The 18,455-nt window shown below is 46.2% G+C and overlaps 1 protein-coding gene and 1 long non-coding RNA gene across 5 annotated transcripts in view; one reads left to right on the top strand and one right to left on the bottom strand.

Annotated features, from left to right (window-relative positions):
• Positions 1-15,068, top strand: part of LNX2 (ligand of numb-protein X 2) — a 74,509-nt gene extending 59,441 nt beyond the window's left edge. For all 3 annotated transcript variants that reach the window (XM_082220281.1, XM_082220283.1, XM_082220282.1), the window contains exons 4-10: positions 2,391-2,590; positions 3,457-3,825; positions 6,480-6,623; positions 8,612-8,789; positions 10,464-10,695; positions 12,262-12,420; positions 13,009-15,068. In XM_082220281.1, the coding sequence (XP_082076407.1) occupies positions 2,391-2,590; positions 3,457-3,825; positions 6,480-6,623; positions 8,612-8,789; positions 10,464-10,695; positions 12,262-12,420; positions 13,009-13,144 (1,418 nt within the window). In that variant the 3' untranslated portion in view covers positions 13,145-15,068. The remainder of the gene's footprint in view (positions 1-2,390; positions 2,591-3,456; positions 3,826-6,479; positions 6,624-8,611; positions 8,790-10,463; positions 10,696-12,261; positions 12,421-13,008) is intronic.
• LOC309531053 lies at positions 2,507-18,364 on the bottom strand. Of its 2 annotated transcripts, XR_014219032.1 has the most exons (4): positions 15,927-18,364; positions 5,727-5,848; positions 3,577-3,743; positions 2,507-2,645 (listed from the first exon to the last, which is right to left on the bottom strand). It is a non-coding gene; the product is annotated as an uncharacterized lncRNA (long non-coding RNA). The 2 variants fall into 2 exon arrangements; XR_014219033.1 differs by lacking the exon at positions 5,727-5,848.
• Between the last annotated feature and the right edge of the window lie 91 nt (positions 18,365-18,455).

Genomic DNA, 18,455 nt, shown 5'->3' with positions numbered 1-18,455 from the left:
AGGCTCGTCTGGGTCAGCATCCTGTTCTCAGAGTAGCCAACCAGATGCCGTGGGAAAGCCTGCAAGTAGGACCCTCCTGCAACTGACATTCAGAAGTGTGCCACCATAGCTGCCACCAAAACAGAATATGCCATTTGGGTTCCCTCCCACCACAATGGAGCCTTCTAAAATTGATCTGGGATGATGGAAATGCTCCGCCTAGCTCAGCGCTCTATAGGGCCTTTGCTGTCAGTGCACTGAGTATTCCAGTAAGCATTTTCTAGAGCAGGCCTGCCCAGCCAGGACAGACAGACAGATGCAGAAGTGTAGGGCATTATTGGAGGATATTATTAGAGAAGATAAAACATTATCCAAGGATGCAGATTGACACCCATGCAAAACCATGGATCTCCATTCAGCCTCCCTGCACTTTCCTTCGAAGTATCCATGCATTTTGCCCTCTATCTATCACGGTGACCACAGTGGCAACTTGGAGAAATGCCCTCTGGCACCTACACAAGTTGGTACGTAGCCATCTGATTCACCCAGGCTTGCTTACATAACCCAAGGGTAACCATAGCGCTTACATTGCACTTTGTTTCCTAGACTGAGCACCTCACCTTGGGCTTTCATCCTGCAATTTATTTCACTAGATTGCATCCATTCCTCCTGCCCAAGTCACTGCCAGTTCAGCTTTAGCCCAACTGGTTGTAGGAACTTCTTTTACTGCTTCCACCAAGGTCCATCTTGCCCAGCCTTTCCTAGCCTGATGTTGCTTTACTCTGGCTCACATCTGGCCAGGGAAGGTTGTCCAAACTGCCTGGAGGGGTTGAGATTGGGAAACGCTGGTTCAACAATCATCTGCCTTCGGGAGTTGTAGAAGCAGAGTGTTAGATTTCTCTCACTGTCTGTCTACCCCAGCATGTGGTGGTATCCAGAAGAGTGCCCCTGAACATGGATAAATTATTTCATTATCACGGCTAATAGTCATTCATTGACTTGGCTTCCATGACTTTTCCTAATCCTTTACGTCAGCATTCGGGAACCTATGGCGTTCCAGGTGTTGTTGGTCTCTAACTCCTATCATCTACAGCCAGTGGGGCACAATGGTCAGGATGATGGTAGTTGTAGTACAGCAACATATGGAGGGCCACAGGTTTCCCACCCCTGGTTTAAAGACATTTGAGCTAGCAGTGCAGCTGACATTAGGAAGCTTTTCATTTGGTTTTTTAAAATGTATTTATTCATGGCATTTTTCTACTGCCCACCCCCAGATTCCTCGATGTGGTTTAGAAAAGTTATGAATCAATAAAATAATGTATAGATATACATATTAAAAACAATACCTATCTGTATTAAAACAATGTCTATACAGTCAACGTAAAGCTATTAGAAACCAGCACAAAACCAGCATAAAATCAATATAAAACCAACCAGAAAGCAGTGTAAGAGAAAAACAATTAGTGCCACAGAGGTAAAAAAATACATTAAAAATACAACTAAAAAGGCTCTCCATTATCCATTGAATGGTACTGGTGGTTGCTGCTTCTGAATAATGAAACCCTAGTGTGAAAATATGAAATCTCTCTTTTAATGCAGTTATGGGAAGGATAGTTTATAATTCATCCCCTTTAATGTGCTTCCTCTGTAGCCATACTGAAGCACTGTGTTTTCTGCAGATATCGTCAAACATCTTGTTAAAATTAGATTCCCCATTATCAGCTCTCAGCTATCGGATGTTTTTCTACCAAAAAAAAAAAGAAAAAAAAGAGGAAACTGAATAATACCAGCATTCACCTGCAGTTACCCTATGGTAATGTTTCAGTCTGGGGTTTTAGAGAGGAAGCGAAGTCTTATCAGAGAGGAAAGGAGTTCTTCCGCTTCCCCTTCCTAGAGTGGCATGCAATCTGTTCAGCCACTCATGAGCATCCCATGTTTGTTACAGTTGGCTTCCTGTATTTGTGCCTCAGGGCCTTTCTGAATTAATCCTTCCGCACCTAGGATGGCACCAGTTACTGCAGCTGAACTCCATAGACTCCAGGGCAATTTCACTCATCTTACTAAAATCCTGAGGGCCACCTTTGCCCCCGGCTTGAAGCTCTCCACTCCTGTGCTGTGCTGGTCACACCCATGTCTAGAGGCCCACTGTAGTGCAGTAAAGCTCCTGGTTTTGTTGTCTGCCTGCGATTTCAAAAGTAGGCGGGCTGATGAGAATGTGGCAGGTCACAATCCTGTACATGAATCTAGTGGGCAGGGCTTAGCCTGCCAGGTGTAAGTTGTGCAAGTTTGGTTTCAGCTGATCTGCATTACAATATGTCAGGTATCCTGTTGTTTGTTGCCCACAAGTTTCCTCTGTTGAGGGACAAAAATGTATTTAGGCGTCCATATTGTTCTCTTTTCCAATCGGGCAGCAACCCATCAGCCGCCGAGTTTGCCGGAAGGTGAGATCACCACCATAGAAATCCATCGGTCCAATCCTTATATCGAGCTGGGAATTAGCATAGTGGGTGGCAATGAAACACCTTTGATCAACATTGTTATTCAAGAGGTTTATCGAGATGGGATCATTGCCAGAGATGGAAGACTCCTTGCCGGAGATCAAATACTGCAAGTACGTATCTAATTATATATTCTTCTCAACTTGCGTGTGTCCGGACTGTGCTGTTCTATATCAAATGGTGGGTGGGGAAGAGAGAGAGAGAAAGAGAGTGAGTGTTATCATTTCCTGGCAGTTAATTGGAATTCTCTATTCTGGACAAATGTTAGCATGGCAGTCTCTGGTTGGGAAACATTATTCAGGCAATGTGAGTTTGCCCTTTCAGCATTGATACTAGTGATTTATGCAGCTCTTGGGGGTTTCTCGTCCTATAACTCTTTTCCATTCTGGTGCATCTTTCTAAATGTGGCAGTCAGACTGGATGTCTTGTTGTCCTTTTGTAAAACGATGTACTTATGTTTCCTTTAGCTTTCTATGCCCCCCCGAGGGTTTTTTTTATAAGACGTTAACGTAATTTAACTAGCAGAGCAGTATGTATTGCCAGTGCTATTTTTCTAGAAAAAGAGGTGCCAGAATGCACCATGAACGCCTTCCTTGTTCGCTTATAATGGCAGTGGTGCCCACCTGAGAGGTACCGGAACTGAGTTTCGGCTGAAAAAAAGCTCTGTGTATTACTATTGATCATTTCTATAAATTGCACATACACACCCTCATTGATCTTAAAAACTGCAAGAAAGAGGTTAGGCTCAAATCAGGGTATGTGAAAATTGTCACTTGGGAGCATCCAAGCCCTTTCAAGTAAGAACTGTGTGTGTGTGTGTGTGTGTGTGTGTGTGTGTGTGTGTTTTGGGGAGGAGACATTTTCAAACTAGAAGATCTTGACAAGTAGGAATAGTTGGCTGGTACCCTAAATGGTGCACTCCACACTCCAACATTTTGTTGCATGTCCCACTGACATGGCCCTAATTCTTTTCTTTCAGGTCAATAACTTTGATATCAGCAACGTGTCCCACAACCATGCCAGGGCCATCCTTTCCCAGCCTTGCACGGCGCTGCACCTGACCGTGCTCCGAGAGAGACGCTTTGGGAGCCGAACTCACAACCACAGTGACAGCCCCCCGCAGCGAGAGGATAGTTTCCACGTGACCCTGCACAAGCGCGACTCCAACGAGCAACTCGGCATCAAGCTGGTGCGCAGAACAGACGAGCCTGGGGTTTTCATCCTCGACCTTTTGGAAGGCGGCTTGGCTGCTCAGGACGGCCGGCTCTGTAGCAACGACAAAGTGTTGGCTATCAATGGGCACGACCTGAAGCATGGCACTCCAGAACTGGCTGCTCAGATTATCCAGGTAAATTTCGGCTGAATCTTGCAGGGTGAGAAAGCAGTCACAACGGTCTGCTAGTTACCAAGGATGCTGATGTTGCAAATTTTAAGGGAAACCTAGCGAGATAAGAGTATAAACCAGAATGAGGAACCTGTGGCATGTTGGACTCCAACTCTCATCATTCCTGACTGTTGGCCATGCTGGCTGGGACTGATGGGAGTTGGAGTCCAACAGCATCTGGAAGTCCACAGGTTTTCCATCCCTGGATTGGAAAAATGTCATATCTGATGCTCATACCGCTAAACCAGACATGTCCAACGCGTCAATGGATTCTGGTCGGTCACGACCAAGGCCTCGTCGTCTCCACCCGCTGACCTCTCCCATGGCCACCGGGCGCCCTCAATGCGTGCTCGGCTGCAGCCGGAGCAACTCCTCAGGCGGTATGGCCCATTGAGGCTCTGCTTAGCTAGGCTTGCTCACCACTGCCGCAGCAAGTGCTCTGGCTGGTGCTAGTGCCGCCTCTGCCTCACAGCCAACTCCCACATCCCGCTCAAGCCCTGGCTTTGCCTGATGCCCAGCCAGCTGGCCGGCCCTGGAAAGGCGCAAGGCATCTGCCTCCGCCCCCTACAATCCGCAGCCGTGGGGCAGGGAGGTGAAGATGAGGTGCATGGGCTCTACATGGGCTACAGCGCTGTGGCGGGAGCTGCGGGAAGGGTGAGAGAGAGACAATGATGTCCCTCCTCCTTCTCTCCCCTCCCGCCGGTTCCTGTAGAAAGAAAATGTCCTCTCTCTCCTAGTTCTGCGTGGGTGCTGAACTTTCCTCGCCAGCTCTTCATCTGGTAAAGGGGGAATTGGACATTTTGGGGCGTGTTGGCTTCCCGCGTGTGCCAAGGGCCCTAGGAGGGGTCTGCTGTGGGGGTAATAATTTGTTATTTTTATCATCATCATAATTTATTATTTATACCCCGCCCATCTGGCTGGGTATCCCCAGCCAAATATAATATGTTTAAGTTGAAGAATGACAATGGGAGAGTGTGGTAGATCACTGCCAGTTTTTGATACTCAATAGCAGGTCGCAGCCTGCTGGAAGTTGGACATGACTGTGCTAAACCAACTTGTTAGCATGGAGTCTCCTTGGACTCTTACTTGTGCAATGAAGGCTGTTTTCCATATTAAAATGATATAGTTGGTTTCTTGTGGGTAATTTCCCTGACACAAGGAGTTGTTGTTTTTGTTTCACTAAAGGGAAGAAAGCATGGGTTTGCTCACACACTCTTAGACTGTTTATAGAAATCAGCTTTTAATGCTACATGAACCAGTGCTTTGACTGGGTGTCATATCTTAATAACAGGAAACGTTCTCAACTAGCAAGACTTCTGCCAGGGACGCTGGAGAGCTGCTGGCAGTGAGATTAGATACTGCCAGTCCGGCTGAACTAATGATCTGGCTTGCTGCAAAGCAGGTTTTTAGGTCTCTTTAAGACCAACATAGAACAATGTACCCTGTCCAGTTCTTTTGATCTACAGTGATCAACATTTACAGCTCAGGGAGTTGTACAATCCCCAGCTAGGCTGGAGCCTTTTGATGATATTCTGCATCCACAGAGCTGGAACAATTGAGCCCTGTAAATGGGAATCCCCACCTAAAATGCAAAATGGGGGGGTCACCCCAGGGACCCCTGTGTTACGGCACTGGCATTTGAGACACCCTCTTGCTTTGTGAATGGGTACATGGGAAGAGACTGGGATCAGGAAGGAGAAGAGGGGAGCAAGTAGTTAAAAGGGGAATTTTTAAAATACTCGTTTCAAAGGAAATGGCAACCTTTCAGAAAAAGAAAAAGGTATTACTTCAAGCAAACTACTAGGCAACCCATATTCATCCATCCCAGCTTATCTCCTCAATCACTGTGTCTCTCACACATGTACCATCTCAGTTTCCACAGGAAAGCAACCTTTAACAGGACATCTTGTGGTGTACTAGAGAAACAGCATTGTTTTCCTGCTTTTAGGGAAACTGCTATGGCATCCTGGAGCATAACATCACAGACCTGCAAATGTAATAAATCACCATTCCAAAATACTGAAAATTGTTCAGGAATGGGTTTTTGTGCAGAATGGCTGTTGAGTGCAGTGACAGATTTATAGGCGTGAACTGAGTTTAAACCTCTTAGGTTGCATCATCATACTCTGATTGGGTAGAACGTTACCTGCATATTTGTCACCTCAGCCAGCTAGTTGGCAAGATCTTTTGTCTTTGCCTCTTTTTTAAATGAAACAAAACAGCCCACCAGAAGTTCCTAGTTTAAAATTCTATTTTTTTAAAAAAATGTTATTAACTGGTTCACTTTTATGCATTTAGCTCTGTCATATTTTCGGACATAGTCACATTTATTTAGGTGAACAAACAGGGCCCTCCAAAAGAGTTGTGTGCACAGGGCCTAGTTCAGTTCTGGTACTCAGAAGAGATTCCTGGGCGCAGAATTCTTCCATTCTATACCTTTTGCATCAGGCAGCAGTTGGTGGTTAGTTGGCTTGTGAGAAAAAGCAGAAATCTCCTCTGCTATCGCCCTGCGTCATGCATTGCCCATTTTATTTTAGGGCTGTCTGGCTGTGGTGCTGGCAAAAATGCTGATTTCTTCCCAGCTGCCCTTCCTGTTCCTTTTTTTTTGTTCCCCACAGGCCAGCGGCGAGAGGGTGAGCCTAGCCATTTCCAGGCCTGCCAAGTCACAGATCGTGAGCATTCTCAGAGATGGAGGGATTCACCCCATCAGCCAACACCAGTCTCATTCGCTGTATCACAGTAACAGGCCCAGCCCACATAAGGTAAGCTGGAGGGCAGTGGGGCTTGCTGACCACTGGAAGTAGTGCCTAATTACTAGCAAAATTGTGACAAGCAGTTTCATGGTGGGGGGTCATGAATTGCTGGAGAGAGGGTGGAAAAAATTGAACTGCCCTGAGACCTACAGGTATAAAGCGGTGTCAGGGGCTGCCATCATCAGGGGAGAGAGGCAGGAACGTATAGAGAGCCTCCCCCTTTGTTGAGCAGCTGTACCTCGTCAGAATCTGGTGAAGGCGAGCCCTCAGGAGAAACGGATGAAGAAAAAGGGGGGGGGTTGATGCAAAAGCTCACTGAGGCTGAGATGAGCCACAACATCGCTCCCAAGGAGTTGGAAAGGCCTCTTCCGTCGCATAGTTTTGGCCAGGGAATTAAGCGTAAGGAAAAGAGGCGGAGAGGGGGTTTTCCTGGGTTTTTGTGCTGGAGGGCAAACCAGAAGAAACTACTTCTGGAATCTGCCAGTGATTGAGGCAGACATGTATTTCGGACTTATGCACTGTACATAGTTTTGCACTCAATAAAACCTGTAGAAGACAGGTCGGAGTCCTGGCTGTTATCTTCGTGAGCAACCACACACATTCCTCACAGGCGGTATATGTCTGCTCCAGTGGGTAGTGTGGCTCTTCCTATAAGTGGTTGACTGGCACCTATCAATATCAGTGTCAGAGGCAGTATTTTATTTTGTTTATTTATTAAATTTATATACTGCCTTGGAATTCCAGTTGCTGGGGTGAGTGCTGTTGTGCTCATATCCCATTTGCTGTCCGGTGGCAGAGGAACCAACCCCCACAGCAGGTTGCTAGGAACGGATAAGACAAGGAAAAGTCCTTACCATCTGCGTTTTATTCAGTATTTACAGAGAGAGGCTTGAAAATGCAGCCTCTTAGAATAATGGTATCCCAAGTAAATCTCCACCTCCTTTTCTTCCACTTCCTCATGCCTCAACAGCACACACCCCCCCTTACGGTTGCCTCTTAGGGCCATCTGTCACCGAGCCCTTTGCTCTCTGAGTTCTGGGAGATGGAGGGTCTGGAATGCTTTCTAGTGACAACATGTCAGCCCGCTGCTGCTCTGGCTCTGCCTGCTCCTCCTCTCCCGTTATTTCCCAACTTTCCCCCTCATCTTCCTCTGAACTGTGACCTCCCTCAAACCCCTGTTGTACAGTGGTACCTCGGGTTACAGACGCTTCAGATTACAGACTCTGCTAACCCAGAAATGGTACCTTGGGTTAAGAACTTTGTTTCAGGATGAGAACAAAAATCGTGCGGCGGTGGTGTGGTGGCAGCGGGAGGCCCCATTAGCTAAAGTGGTACCTCAGGTTAAGAAGTTTCAGGTTAAGAATGGACCTCCAGAACGAATTAAGTTCTTAACCCGAGGTAATTCTGTAATTCTGAACTGTCTTCTTCTCTGGAAGGGTCAGGCTGGGAGGCGGTCTCCACCATTCCTCCTCTGCCCAGTCCCTGACACTTGCAGGTATCCTGTTGGCCACTGTATGAACAGGATGTTGGAAGAGATGATGGACCTCTGGCCTGATCCAACAGGTGGCTCTTGCCTCCCTACGTTTTTCTTATATTCTCCTTGAACCTTTGTTCTATGAAAAATTGGTACTCTTTGCAAATCAGAGCGGAGTATAGTGAGCAACACCTGAGCATATAATTTCAACAGCTGGCACTAGTTGTGAGTCTTTGTTGCTGGACACTTCCACACCTCCAAAAGATAACTGTCCTAAACAGCCCCCCCCCCCAAGGGTGGAGTGATGCTTGGCTTTTGTGCCACCCAGCATGGTATCAGAGGCAGATGACAGGGTACAGCAACATTTTGCATTTCCTGGGAAGTTTATGTAGGCGCTCCAGATCTCAGCTCTTCTTCTTTTTGCTGGGGCAGGGTGGGTGGAACAAATACCACACCTTTATAAAAGGCTAAATATGGATTTCAGATTCAACCTGCCTCACGGACGGCATTTGCCTTTTTGCAGGACCTTTCCCAATGCGTTACTTGCCAAGAGAAGCATATCACGGTGAAGAAAGAGCCCCACGAGTCCCTTGGCATGACAGTAGCAGGAGGCCGAGGAAGCAAGAGTGGGGAGTTGCCAATATTCGTCACGAGCGTGCAACCTCAAGGCTGCTTGGCAAGAGATGGCAGGATCAAAAGAGGTGGGACTAGAATGGGCTCCTCAGGCAGCGTGTTGCGCTGTTCCCAATTAGCCAAAGTGCAAAGCTGTCCACAACCTCCATTGAAATGAATGGGGGGGGTGCCATTTCTCTTGCAAACCTCCCATTGGTTTCATTGGGAAGTTTGCAATTTCTGTGCGAAGATCTTATGGGGGTAACAACAACATTGTATAGGCAAGTTACAATAGAAAAGTCCAAGCTAGATATCACATTGAATATGTGTTCCAGTATCTGAAGAATATTCCTTCCTGCCAGGGATGAATGGGATTGTAGGCTAGCCCCATCATCCTGAGCATCAGTTTTAATGCTTGAGGTGTATAAATGATTTTTGGGAAGCGCTTTCCTCATCTAGCCCTTTTTATTTCCCCCCCTTTCCTAATAATAATAATAATAATAATAATAATAATAATAATAATAATTATTATTATTATTATTATTATTATTATTATTATTATTTATTTATACCCCGCCCATCTGGCTGGGCTTCCCCAGCCACTCCGGGTGGCTTCGAACAAAATACTAAAATACCGTAATACATCAAACATTAAAACCTTCCCTAAACAGGGCTGCCTTCAGATGTCTTCTAAAAGCCAGATAGTTGTTTATTTCCTTGACATCTGGTGGGAGGGCGTTCCACAGGGCAGGCGCCCCTACCGAGAAGACCCTCTGCCTGGTTCCCTGTAACTTGGCTTCTCGCAGCGAGGGAACCGCCAGAAGGCCCTCGGTGCTGGACTTCAGTGTCCAGGTAGAATGATGGGGTGGAGACGTTCCTTCAAATGAGTTCTGCATGTCTCTAAAGCAGAGACACACATTTATTATATGTGTGTGTCTGCTTTATAATTTATGTATATATATATTATAACTTTGGGGCTTCTCCCACCCCACCCTGAAAGCACACTTTGAAGGGCTTGAATGTATCGCAAACGTGTATAATATTCATTCCTTTTTCTGGATCTGTTAGCCACGGGTAAAGAGCAATAAGTTTTTTATGACTTAAGAGATGCATCCTCTGTGCATCGCAGAGCTGGCAACACCGCAATATACCCATAAACGCTGTGCATCTTGTGTCACTGTTGTAAAAATCTATTGGCAGCTGACAAGCAGCCTAGCAGGTTGGACTTGCATCGCACAGGACCTACTAGCCTCATTAGGATTGGATTAGAAACAAGCCAAGATGTTTCCCCTTCCCAAAATGCAGATAACTCTGCTTATTTCCAAGCCAACCCAATTAGGCCTTCGAGAGCCTCGGAACCCCCTCTCTTCCACCTTCAATCTTGCACTGCATCCCTTCCACCTCACTTACCTGGCTGCTATTGATGCTTCAGCAATGGCTGCAAGTGGGAGGCAGGAAAGGAGGGAGGTCTCCCCCATCAAACCATCTGGTGTCTGGTGTGCAACATTCTGGCCTGCAAACATGCCCCTGAGGTATGTCGTTTTCCCAAAGACTGCTGACTTTGCAGTCCAGAAGTGGACGTCACTATGCCAGATGCTTCCGTTCCAACCTGGGTTTGAACCACCTTGCGTACCATCACAGGTGCATGTGCCTGTAGGGTCCAGGTGCGAGTGAAGAGCAGAAAACAACAAGCTATGCATTTGCACAGGAAAGCCACAGGTTTCTGGACCAACTAATGGCTTCTATTTTCTTTTTTCCACCAGGCGATGTGCTGATGAATATTAACGGCATTGATCTCACCAACCTAAGCCACAGTGAGGCAGTGGCCATGCTGAAAGCCAGTGCTGCCTCTTCTGTCGTTGCCCTCAAAGCTTTGGAGGTCCAGATCGCTGAAGAACAGCCCCAGGCCAATGATGAGCAGCCCAGCACCATCAGTGAGAATGAATACGATGCAAGTTGGTCCCCATCATGGGTTATGTGGCTCGGGCTTCCCAGGTACTGCTCGACAATCAGGCAACCCTACTTTGACTTGTGGTCTTCTGCATCTCTGGCATTTTTGTTTGGCCAGGCCTCCGGAGTAGCCTTTAGGCCACCCGATTAATATTTCTTAGTTAAAAAATCAGTGCACCAGCCATTTGCGAGTGCACATCTCTTCTATGTCTTGGTCTGGCTTTGCATCTAGTGTGCCATATTGGAGAATGCAGAGTAGCACCACACAGGAGAAGCAGACCTCTCTTCTGTGACTGTTGGAAAGGGAGGCCCACAGCATACAACCGCAGTGTCCTCACCCTAACAGGGAAAATGCATCCCAAAAACGAGCAACAGAGAGAACATTGATTAGCATAACATTTGCATATTATAATTTATGGGCAATATTCAAAAATTATACTCGGAGCAGACCTGTTGAAATTATTATAACTTACTCGGGTTCATTAATTCCTGTGGGTGCACAGTGGATGCTCGGGTTGTGAACGTGATCCGTGCGGGATGCATGTCCACAACCTGCAGCAGCATGCATGCGCGGGTTGCGATTCAGCGCGTCTGCACAAAGCGCAATTTAGTGCTTCTGCGCAACCGCTGAAACCCGGAAGTAACCCGTTCCAGTACTTCCGGGTTTTGGCAGTCCGCAACCCGAAAAAACGCAACCTGAAGCATCTGTAACCCGAGGTATGATTGTACTCTGAATAAAATTGAGCTGAGTACCACCTTATGAGAGGGATTCACCTAACATGCCCCATCAATAGAAACCCGTTGCTTGTGCAATGGGGCTTTCCCCCTCTACTCCCTTCCCATGTCCCCTGAAATTGGCAGTAGGGATTTGGAAGAGCCCCCAGAACAGCACAGGATAGGAGGGGGGAAGGATTGTTCTGTCCGGCAAGCAGCAATGATTGCACAAATGGAACATTCATCGTAGTGTGATGTTGAATTCTACCTGTTATGTGTAGATTAGAAGAGATTACTAGGGTAGATTACTGTAATACATTATACATGGGGCTGCCTCTGAAGATAGTTCAGAAACTTCCACTGGTGCAGAAATCAGTGGCCAGGTTGCTCACCGGGGTAGGACAGTTTTGAGTATATAATGCCAATCCTGGCTTGACTTCACTGGCTGCCAGTTCGTTTCCAGGCCTAATTCAAAGTGCTGGTTTTTGACCTATAAAGCCCCAACACTTCAAAAACTGCCTCTCCCTATATGAACTGACCCAGACCCTGGGATGATGTTGAAGCCCTTCTGTGTGTGCCTCCTCCACGGGAAGCCCGGAGGGCAGCAAGTTGAGAACGGGCCTTTTCTGCAGCGGCTCCCTGCTTGTGGAATGCTCTCCCCAGGGAGGCTCACTTGGTGCCTTTGTTAAATATCTTTAGACACCAGGCAAAACAATTCCTCTTCACCTAGGCTTTTGCTAATTAAACAATCCATGACCTTTTAAACTGTGCATGAAGGGGGGTGGAATTGTTGTTTGTTACTATGTTATGTGTTTTTGCATTTTTATATAGTAAATTGCCCTGTGATCCTCACATGAAGGGTGGTATAGAAATTTTATAATAATATTATTTCCACAGCTGCCTGCATAGTTGCCATGATGTGGTGCTACGGAGGAGCAATTTAGCAAGCTGGGGCTTTAGCATTGTCGGCGGCTATGAGGAAAATCACACAAATCAGCCTTTCTTCATAAAAACAATTGTCCTGGGAACACCAGCGTATTTCGACGGAAGACTCAAGTAAGCTGTTCTGGTTCTTTCTTTTTATGTGTATCTGAAACAAAGAAGGACAATAGCTAGAGCTTGTATGTGATTCTGCAAATTCTTTGTGACATTCTGTGGAATGTTTAGATTGTGTGCTCTAAACGTATTCCCGTGTAAATTTATAATGTGTTTGTACTGAGCTTATTTGCATGTCCATTCTTTTTTCGTACACAACACAGTCACCTTTCAAAATTGATAGTTTTTTAAAAAATGAAAATGTTTATCCACCAAGGTTAGGGCATTTAGGGTTGATTTCAAGCAAACTAGCTGAAAATAACAACCTTGTGAGTGAAGGTAAGCCAGGAACCTTGTCTTAATAAACCATAGCGTGCAGAAGCTGTGTACTAGCACACAGCACCGAATTGCTTTTTAGAACTGTTGTTTTCTCTTACGCAAATGTATGGAGATTTAAGCCATAGAATTAATCCGTCACAGTGCATTCCTGTGTGTGCCTGTTCAGTAGTACATCCCAGGGTTGTGAATGATCCCAGGGTTAGGCTACCGCGAGTGCGTCATGTTACTAGCCCTCACTAGCTTCTCTCCCTCTCTATCTCTGTCTTTTAGATGCGGCGATATGATTGTTGCTGTCAATGGACTTTCAACCGTGGGCATGAGCCACTCAGCACTGGTTCCTATGCTGAAGGAACAGAGGAACAAAGTAACATTGACAGTTATCTGCTGGCCAGGAAGTCTTGTATAGACTAGCAAAAAAAGGAAAACAAAAGGAAAACAAACACCACTTTGATTCAAGCAGCTTAATTTTTCTAGATGGCTGGTTCAAAATCTTCAAGCTGTGTTTTCTCTCCCCCCCCCCTTTTCTACTACTTATGCAGCTGGTAATAAGCTGGGCCAAAAACTGCTACATTCATACTTTGTGGGGGAGCTAGGGATGGGAAAGGAAGACTCTCAACCTCACTGTGTGTCTCTTTCCATCTCAAAACCACCATTTCTGCCATGTTTGTTGTGTTTTTGCTTTGCTTTGTTTTTCCACAAGTTGTCCCATCCAAGCATCGACGTGCACAACACACTTTAGGGCAGGCATAGGCAAACTCGGCCCTCCGGCTGTTTTGGGACTACAACTCCCATCATCCCTAGCTAACAGGACCAGTGGTCAGGGATGATGGGAGTTGTAGTCCCAAAGCAGCTGGAGGGCTGAGTTTGCCTATGCTTGCTTTAGGGCCATGGAGGGGTTGCTTGCAGCTTTCCCCAGCGACCCTAGTGTTTATATTCAACCAACCAGCACGATGGCATGCCAGCATGTCCAAGGCCAGCTTTGCTGATCCTGCTGCTGCTAAGTGTTGGCCCAATTGAACAAGCAGGATCCTGGCAGGATCCAATCTGCAAGCTGGATCTGAGGGCTTGAACTAGGCAGGATGAAATGTGCAAGCAGACTCTTGTCGCGCAGGACTCTCAACGGTAGCCCCCAACTCCAATAAAATATATCCGATTTTGCTTCCCCATGTTGTGGACACCATCACTTGGGAAAGAAGAATTTAAGAAGCACCCTTTCCTGTGGTTAACGTGTGCTCTTGAGCATTCAACCAGAGAACGGTCGTACAAGTTGAATCCTATGTCTTGCAATCCCTATGTCTCTATCAGAAGGGGGCAATTCCTTGTGTTATGGCGAGCAGCAGCTGGCACAGTGGGTAGGGGGCATGGAGCCACCCTGCTGGCCGTGGTGCCGCTGCTGCTTCCCTAGACAAGGTGGAGGCAAGCTTGGGACTGTGCAACCATACTGGTGGAAGCACTGCATTGGTTACACTGGCTCAGCCCTTCCCCATCCCAGTAGGCAACTCAGCTCTTGGGAGGTTGGTGTCATGCTGACCACAGGTAATCACGGCTCCAGCAAACAAGCTGCAGGCAACTGTACAGGTGAAGGGGCGCCATAGCTCAGTGGCAGAGCAGATGCCTTGCATGCAGACAAACCCAGGTTCAAAGCCTTGCATCTCTCAATAAGGCTGGAAAAGCCCCATCGGGAAATTTAGGGTGGTATTCAAAGTTGCACCAAGCAGATCATTCTGTCAGCGCAAGCATTTCTGCTTTCCAGACAGAATGATCTCCCTTTTCCTCCCTCTGCGTGCTCTCCCGGCCGTTCTCCTGACCGTCCCAAGTAGATTCTGGGAGGAGAGAGATCCTGTTGCGCTAGCGGGACTCATTGCACTGCCTTCCGCTAGCACAGCCCCATGTCACCTGCCCCCACCATGAGATGCAGCACTGGCATGGAAATCCAAGATGGGGGGCAGGGGAAGACCATGAGGTGAGTTTTGTCCCACAAAATCATTTGTGCCAGGAAACTCCACATCGCCTTTGTAGTGTATGAACCTGTCCCTAGTTCCATGCGATCAGCAGGCCCATGTTTCACTGTCAAGCATGGCAGCCGGAGTTTGCCACCCAGTTAGTATCGGCCCCTAGGCTGCGGCTGCTATTTGATTTAAGTCATGAACACATCAGTGCGCCACCAGTCAGTGAGATCTGCACTGTGTCCTGAGTTGTTTCTGCATCAAATGCGTAACCGTGCACACATTCTCCATGCATCGTCTGCGCTGTGCTACAGACAAGGTTGTGAACCCGCTGTGATAAACCAAAATCCTGTAATCTGAATAAATTATGAAAACTTGCAAGTATATGTCTGTGCTTTGCATAATTTATTCTGCCTTGCTAGTCATATGGTGAGATGGGGAGCCACGCTGCAGAATGAAGCTCCAGCTCAGTGCTGCTAGAAGTTTGCCCCAGACTTCCAGGATTTACTCAACACCAATTCAAATTAATATCTTCGGTCATAAGGTTTAGAAACTTGCTTTTTCTTTCTTTAAATGAAAGGCAAGATTCCTGTGATGCTAATACACAATGCCCCTTCTCATTCCTGCGCAACGCTGTTGCAGGATGCTCAGAATTGACACAGGCCTGGTTGTGATTACATTGGGTGGTTTCCAGTATTCAGCTTTAGATTGCAGATAAGTGCTGGTGCAACCACTATAAACGTGGCTGTTCTGGGTTAAGATCAGTGTCTGCACCAGGTCACCCCATTCATGATGTGAGTGGTAGAGGGTATCTTGCAACCTCCGACCTCCCCACTGTATTGGACATATACTTGTTATTAGGGTAGGTAAGTGGCATCCTGGCAAAATTGGCGAATTCTCTATGATATATATATATATATATATATATATATATATGCAGGTTTTGGTGTCTTCGGGTGTCTTCCCGTGTAAGAGTCGGGGTGTCTGTGCACAGACACCCCGACTCTTACACGGGAAGACACCCGAAGACACCAAAACCTGCATTCCTGTACCCGTGAAAATCTACGAAAGCAAATATATATATATATATATATAATCAATCCAATGATCCTCTAGTTCCCTTTTCTGCAGAACAAGATTTGACAGCAAGATGCAGCAACCGGTATCTTTTTGTAATTCGTAATACAAGTTAAACAAAAAAGAAAGGGGCAGACACTTACAAACATTTTCATATTCACCTACCATATTCTTCCATAATCTTCTAAAAGTGTGTCTTTTTGTAAGAAGCCATTTTCATCCCATAGTTTTATTTGCAGGTCATCCGTTCTCATGAAGTAGGACAAAAGCCTGGATTTTTTAAAAAAGAAAATAATAATAATGAAGTGCAATAATTAGATTATTTCTTAGCAAACTATTTAGTATATGAAAAGGTTTGTATCCTACAATGAAAGCTTAACGTTGATGTGATTACTAAGAATGCTGGCAATTATTTTAAAAGGGGGGGGGAGGTGACCTTTGATCTGTTAGTGTCTACTAATAATTACTGTTCCAAAGTGAATGTTTTGCTATGTAAGAATTTTGATGAAACGCTTTTTTCTAAAAACCATTTTTACAGTTTATACTGCAGCTGTCTTTAGCTCTCTTGAGTGGATTGTATACAAAACCAGAGACATGATTTAAGCAAAGGGGGAAGCTGTTGCTAAGTGTTCTACGTTACTACAATTTCAGGAAGTCCAAAGGAAAGATTTTTTTCTATCTTGCTTTTCCCCCCAAGCTGAGAGAAGGAACTGCATCCCCCAACCCCTTGCTCTGTCATCTGCTGACAAAAGCCCAAATGCCTTCACGTGAACTGCTGGAAAACAATCTGTCGTCTTTTTGTGGAATAATTTTATCGGCGAATCGCCTGTCATTGAGCCAATGACAGCTACCTTAATTTCTACCTAGAGTTGACTCACGTTTACATTTCTAAACCAAACTGCTAACTTCTTGCATGTTTCAGTCAGTCTGTGCGACTTGGACACAAAGGACACCCTTTTGTAAGGTGCTCCTATGTTTGCTCCTGACTGGATCTAGATTTTTGCTTGGGTCAGGGGTTTTGCCTGCTTTAAAAATGCAACCAAGGTCCAAAAACGGTCAGCCGATTTCATCAATTATCTCTGTATTATATGAAGCTTGTATTAATGATCGGAGAATGTATTTCAATCCCATTACATCTATCCATTGTGAGGCATGAGATTCCCCCCCTTTTTTTCTCCCCCCTCCCAATTTAGAAGCTGTGTAATGCAGGATATTACAGCATGTCATTTCCACCCCCCGAAAGTACCTTTGTTCATAATAAAACTACAGACCTTTGGGTTTTTTTTAAAAAAGAAAAGCCCACTTCTCTGTATAATAGGAAATTATTTTGCTTTCATACTGTAGATTCATGCAGTATAATACTGTGTTAATTTTACGCATTTGTGAATGTATTTAGCCCAGATGCATACAAAGGTAGACCTCCTCCATAGGGCAGGATCTACAGTTACTTTGGCTTGCAAAAGGTATTGGCACTCACTCTCTAGAATGCTTTCTCCGAACAACCAATTCCCACATTTTATAACAGGGTGGGGGGAAATGTGGCCCTTCAAGACTCATTACCAAGCTCTCATGGGGACGGGGGTGGCGCTGTGGTCTAAACCACTGAGCCTCTTGGGCTTGCCAATCAGAAGGTTGGTAGCTCGAATCCCCGTGACGGAGTGAGCTCCCGTTGCTCTGTCCCAGCTCTTTTCAAACTGCCAAACCAGCAGTTTGAAAGCACACCAGTGCAAGTAGATAAATAGGTACCGCTGCAGCGGGAAGGTAAACTGTGTTTCCGTGCACTCTGGTTTCCGTCACAGTGTCCCTTTGCACCAGAAGCAGTTTAGTCATGCTGGCCACACAACCTGGAAAGCTATCTGTGGATAAACGGCGGCTCCCTTGGCCTGAAAGCAAAATGAGCACTGCAACCCCATAGTCGCCTTTGACTGGACTTAACCGTCCAGGGATCTTTTACCTTTACCCTATAAGGCTCTCATGTAACACACCCTTCCCAGCCACACCCATTACTGGCTCTGCTTTGCACCGTCCTTGAGTGTTTTTAGCTTGCTGGAATATGTCCTTGAACTCTGACGATGCCTCTCGTTTGTTTGCCTGCCTGGATGGAGAACAAGCAGGTGTGCACGGAAACTTTGCTGTGCAAAGGTAAAATTTGCATTCATTCTCAGGCTTACCTTTGCCTCTGGCCCTGCCAGCCACTGGCATGTGGTCCCCAGAAGGTTGAGTAGAAAGGAATGCTACTCTTGGGTGGAAAACATTTCCCCACTCTACTTGATTGGAAGCTGCTTCTGAATTTCCCCTCAATTTCAAAAGCAGTTTGCCACGATGGTGCACGGAGGGGTGCGTGCTCTTATTGCAAGGTCAACATTAGCAAAGCTTCTTGTGGATCCATCCAATTTCAGTTTAATGGTCCTCTACATCCTGTGTAGGGCTGTAGCACAGCGGCAGAGCATTGGCTTTCCCTGGGAAAAGTTCCAAGCTCACTCCCCCAAAGCTCCAGGCAAGGCTGAGAATTCCCCTGCCTAAAACCCTGGAGAACTGAGGCTAGTCCTTTGCAGAGCTACATAGACCAATAGCCTGATCTCAGTATAACACAGCTTTCTATGTAAGTGATTAGGGAGCACCTTAAATGCATGGTGCACCTCAGGATCCCTTGTCCACAGTAAATATCTGGCTTGGCAGCAGGCAAGTGAGAGG

The sequence above is a fragment of the Podarcis vaucheri genome (assembly GCF_965113315.1).
Source record: "Podarcis vaucheri genome assembly, chromosome: 4".
Lineage (NCBI taxonomy): Eukaryota > Metazoa > Chordata > Lepidosauria > Squamata > Lacertidae > Podarcis > Podarcis vaucheri.
The sequence above is the reverse complement of the archived record's forward strand: the minus strand, read 5'-3'. Positions and strand labels throughout refer to the sequence as shown.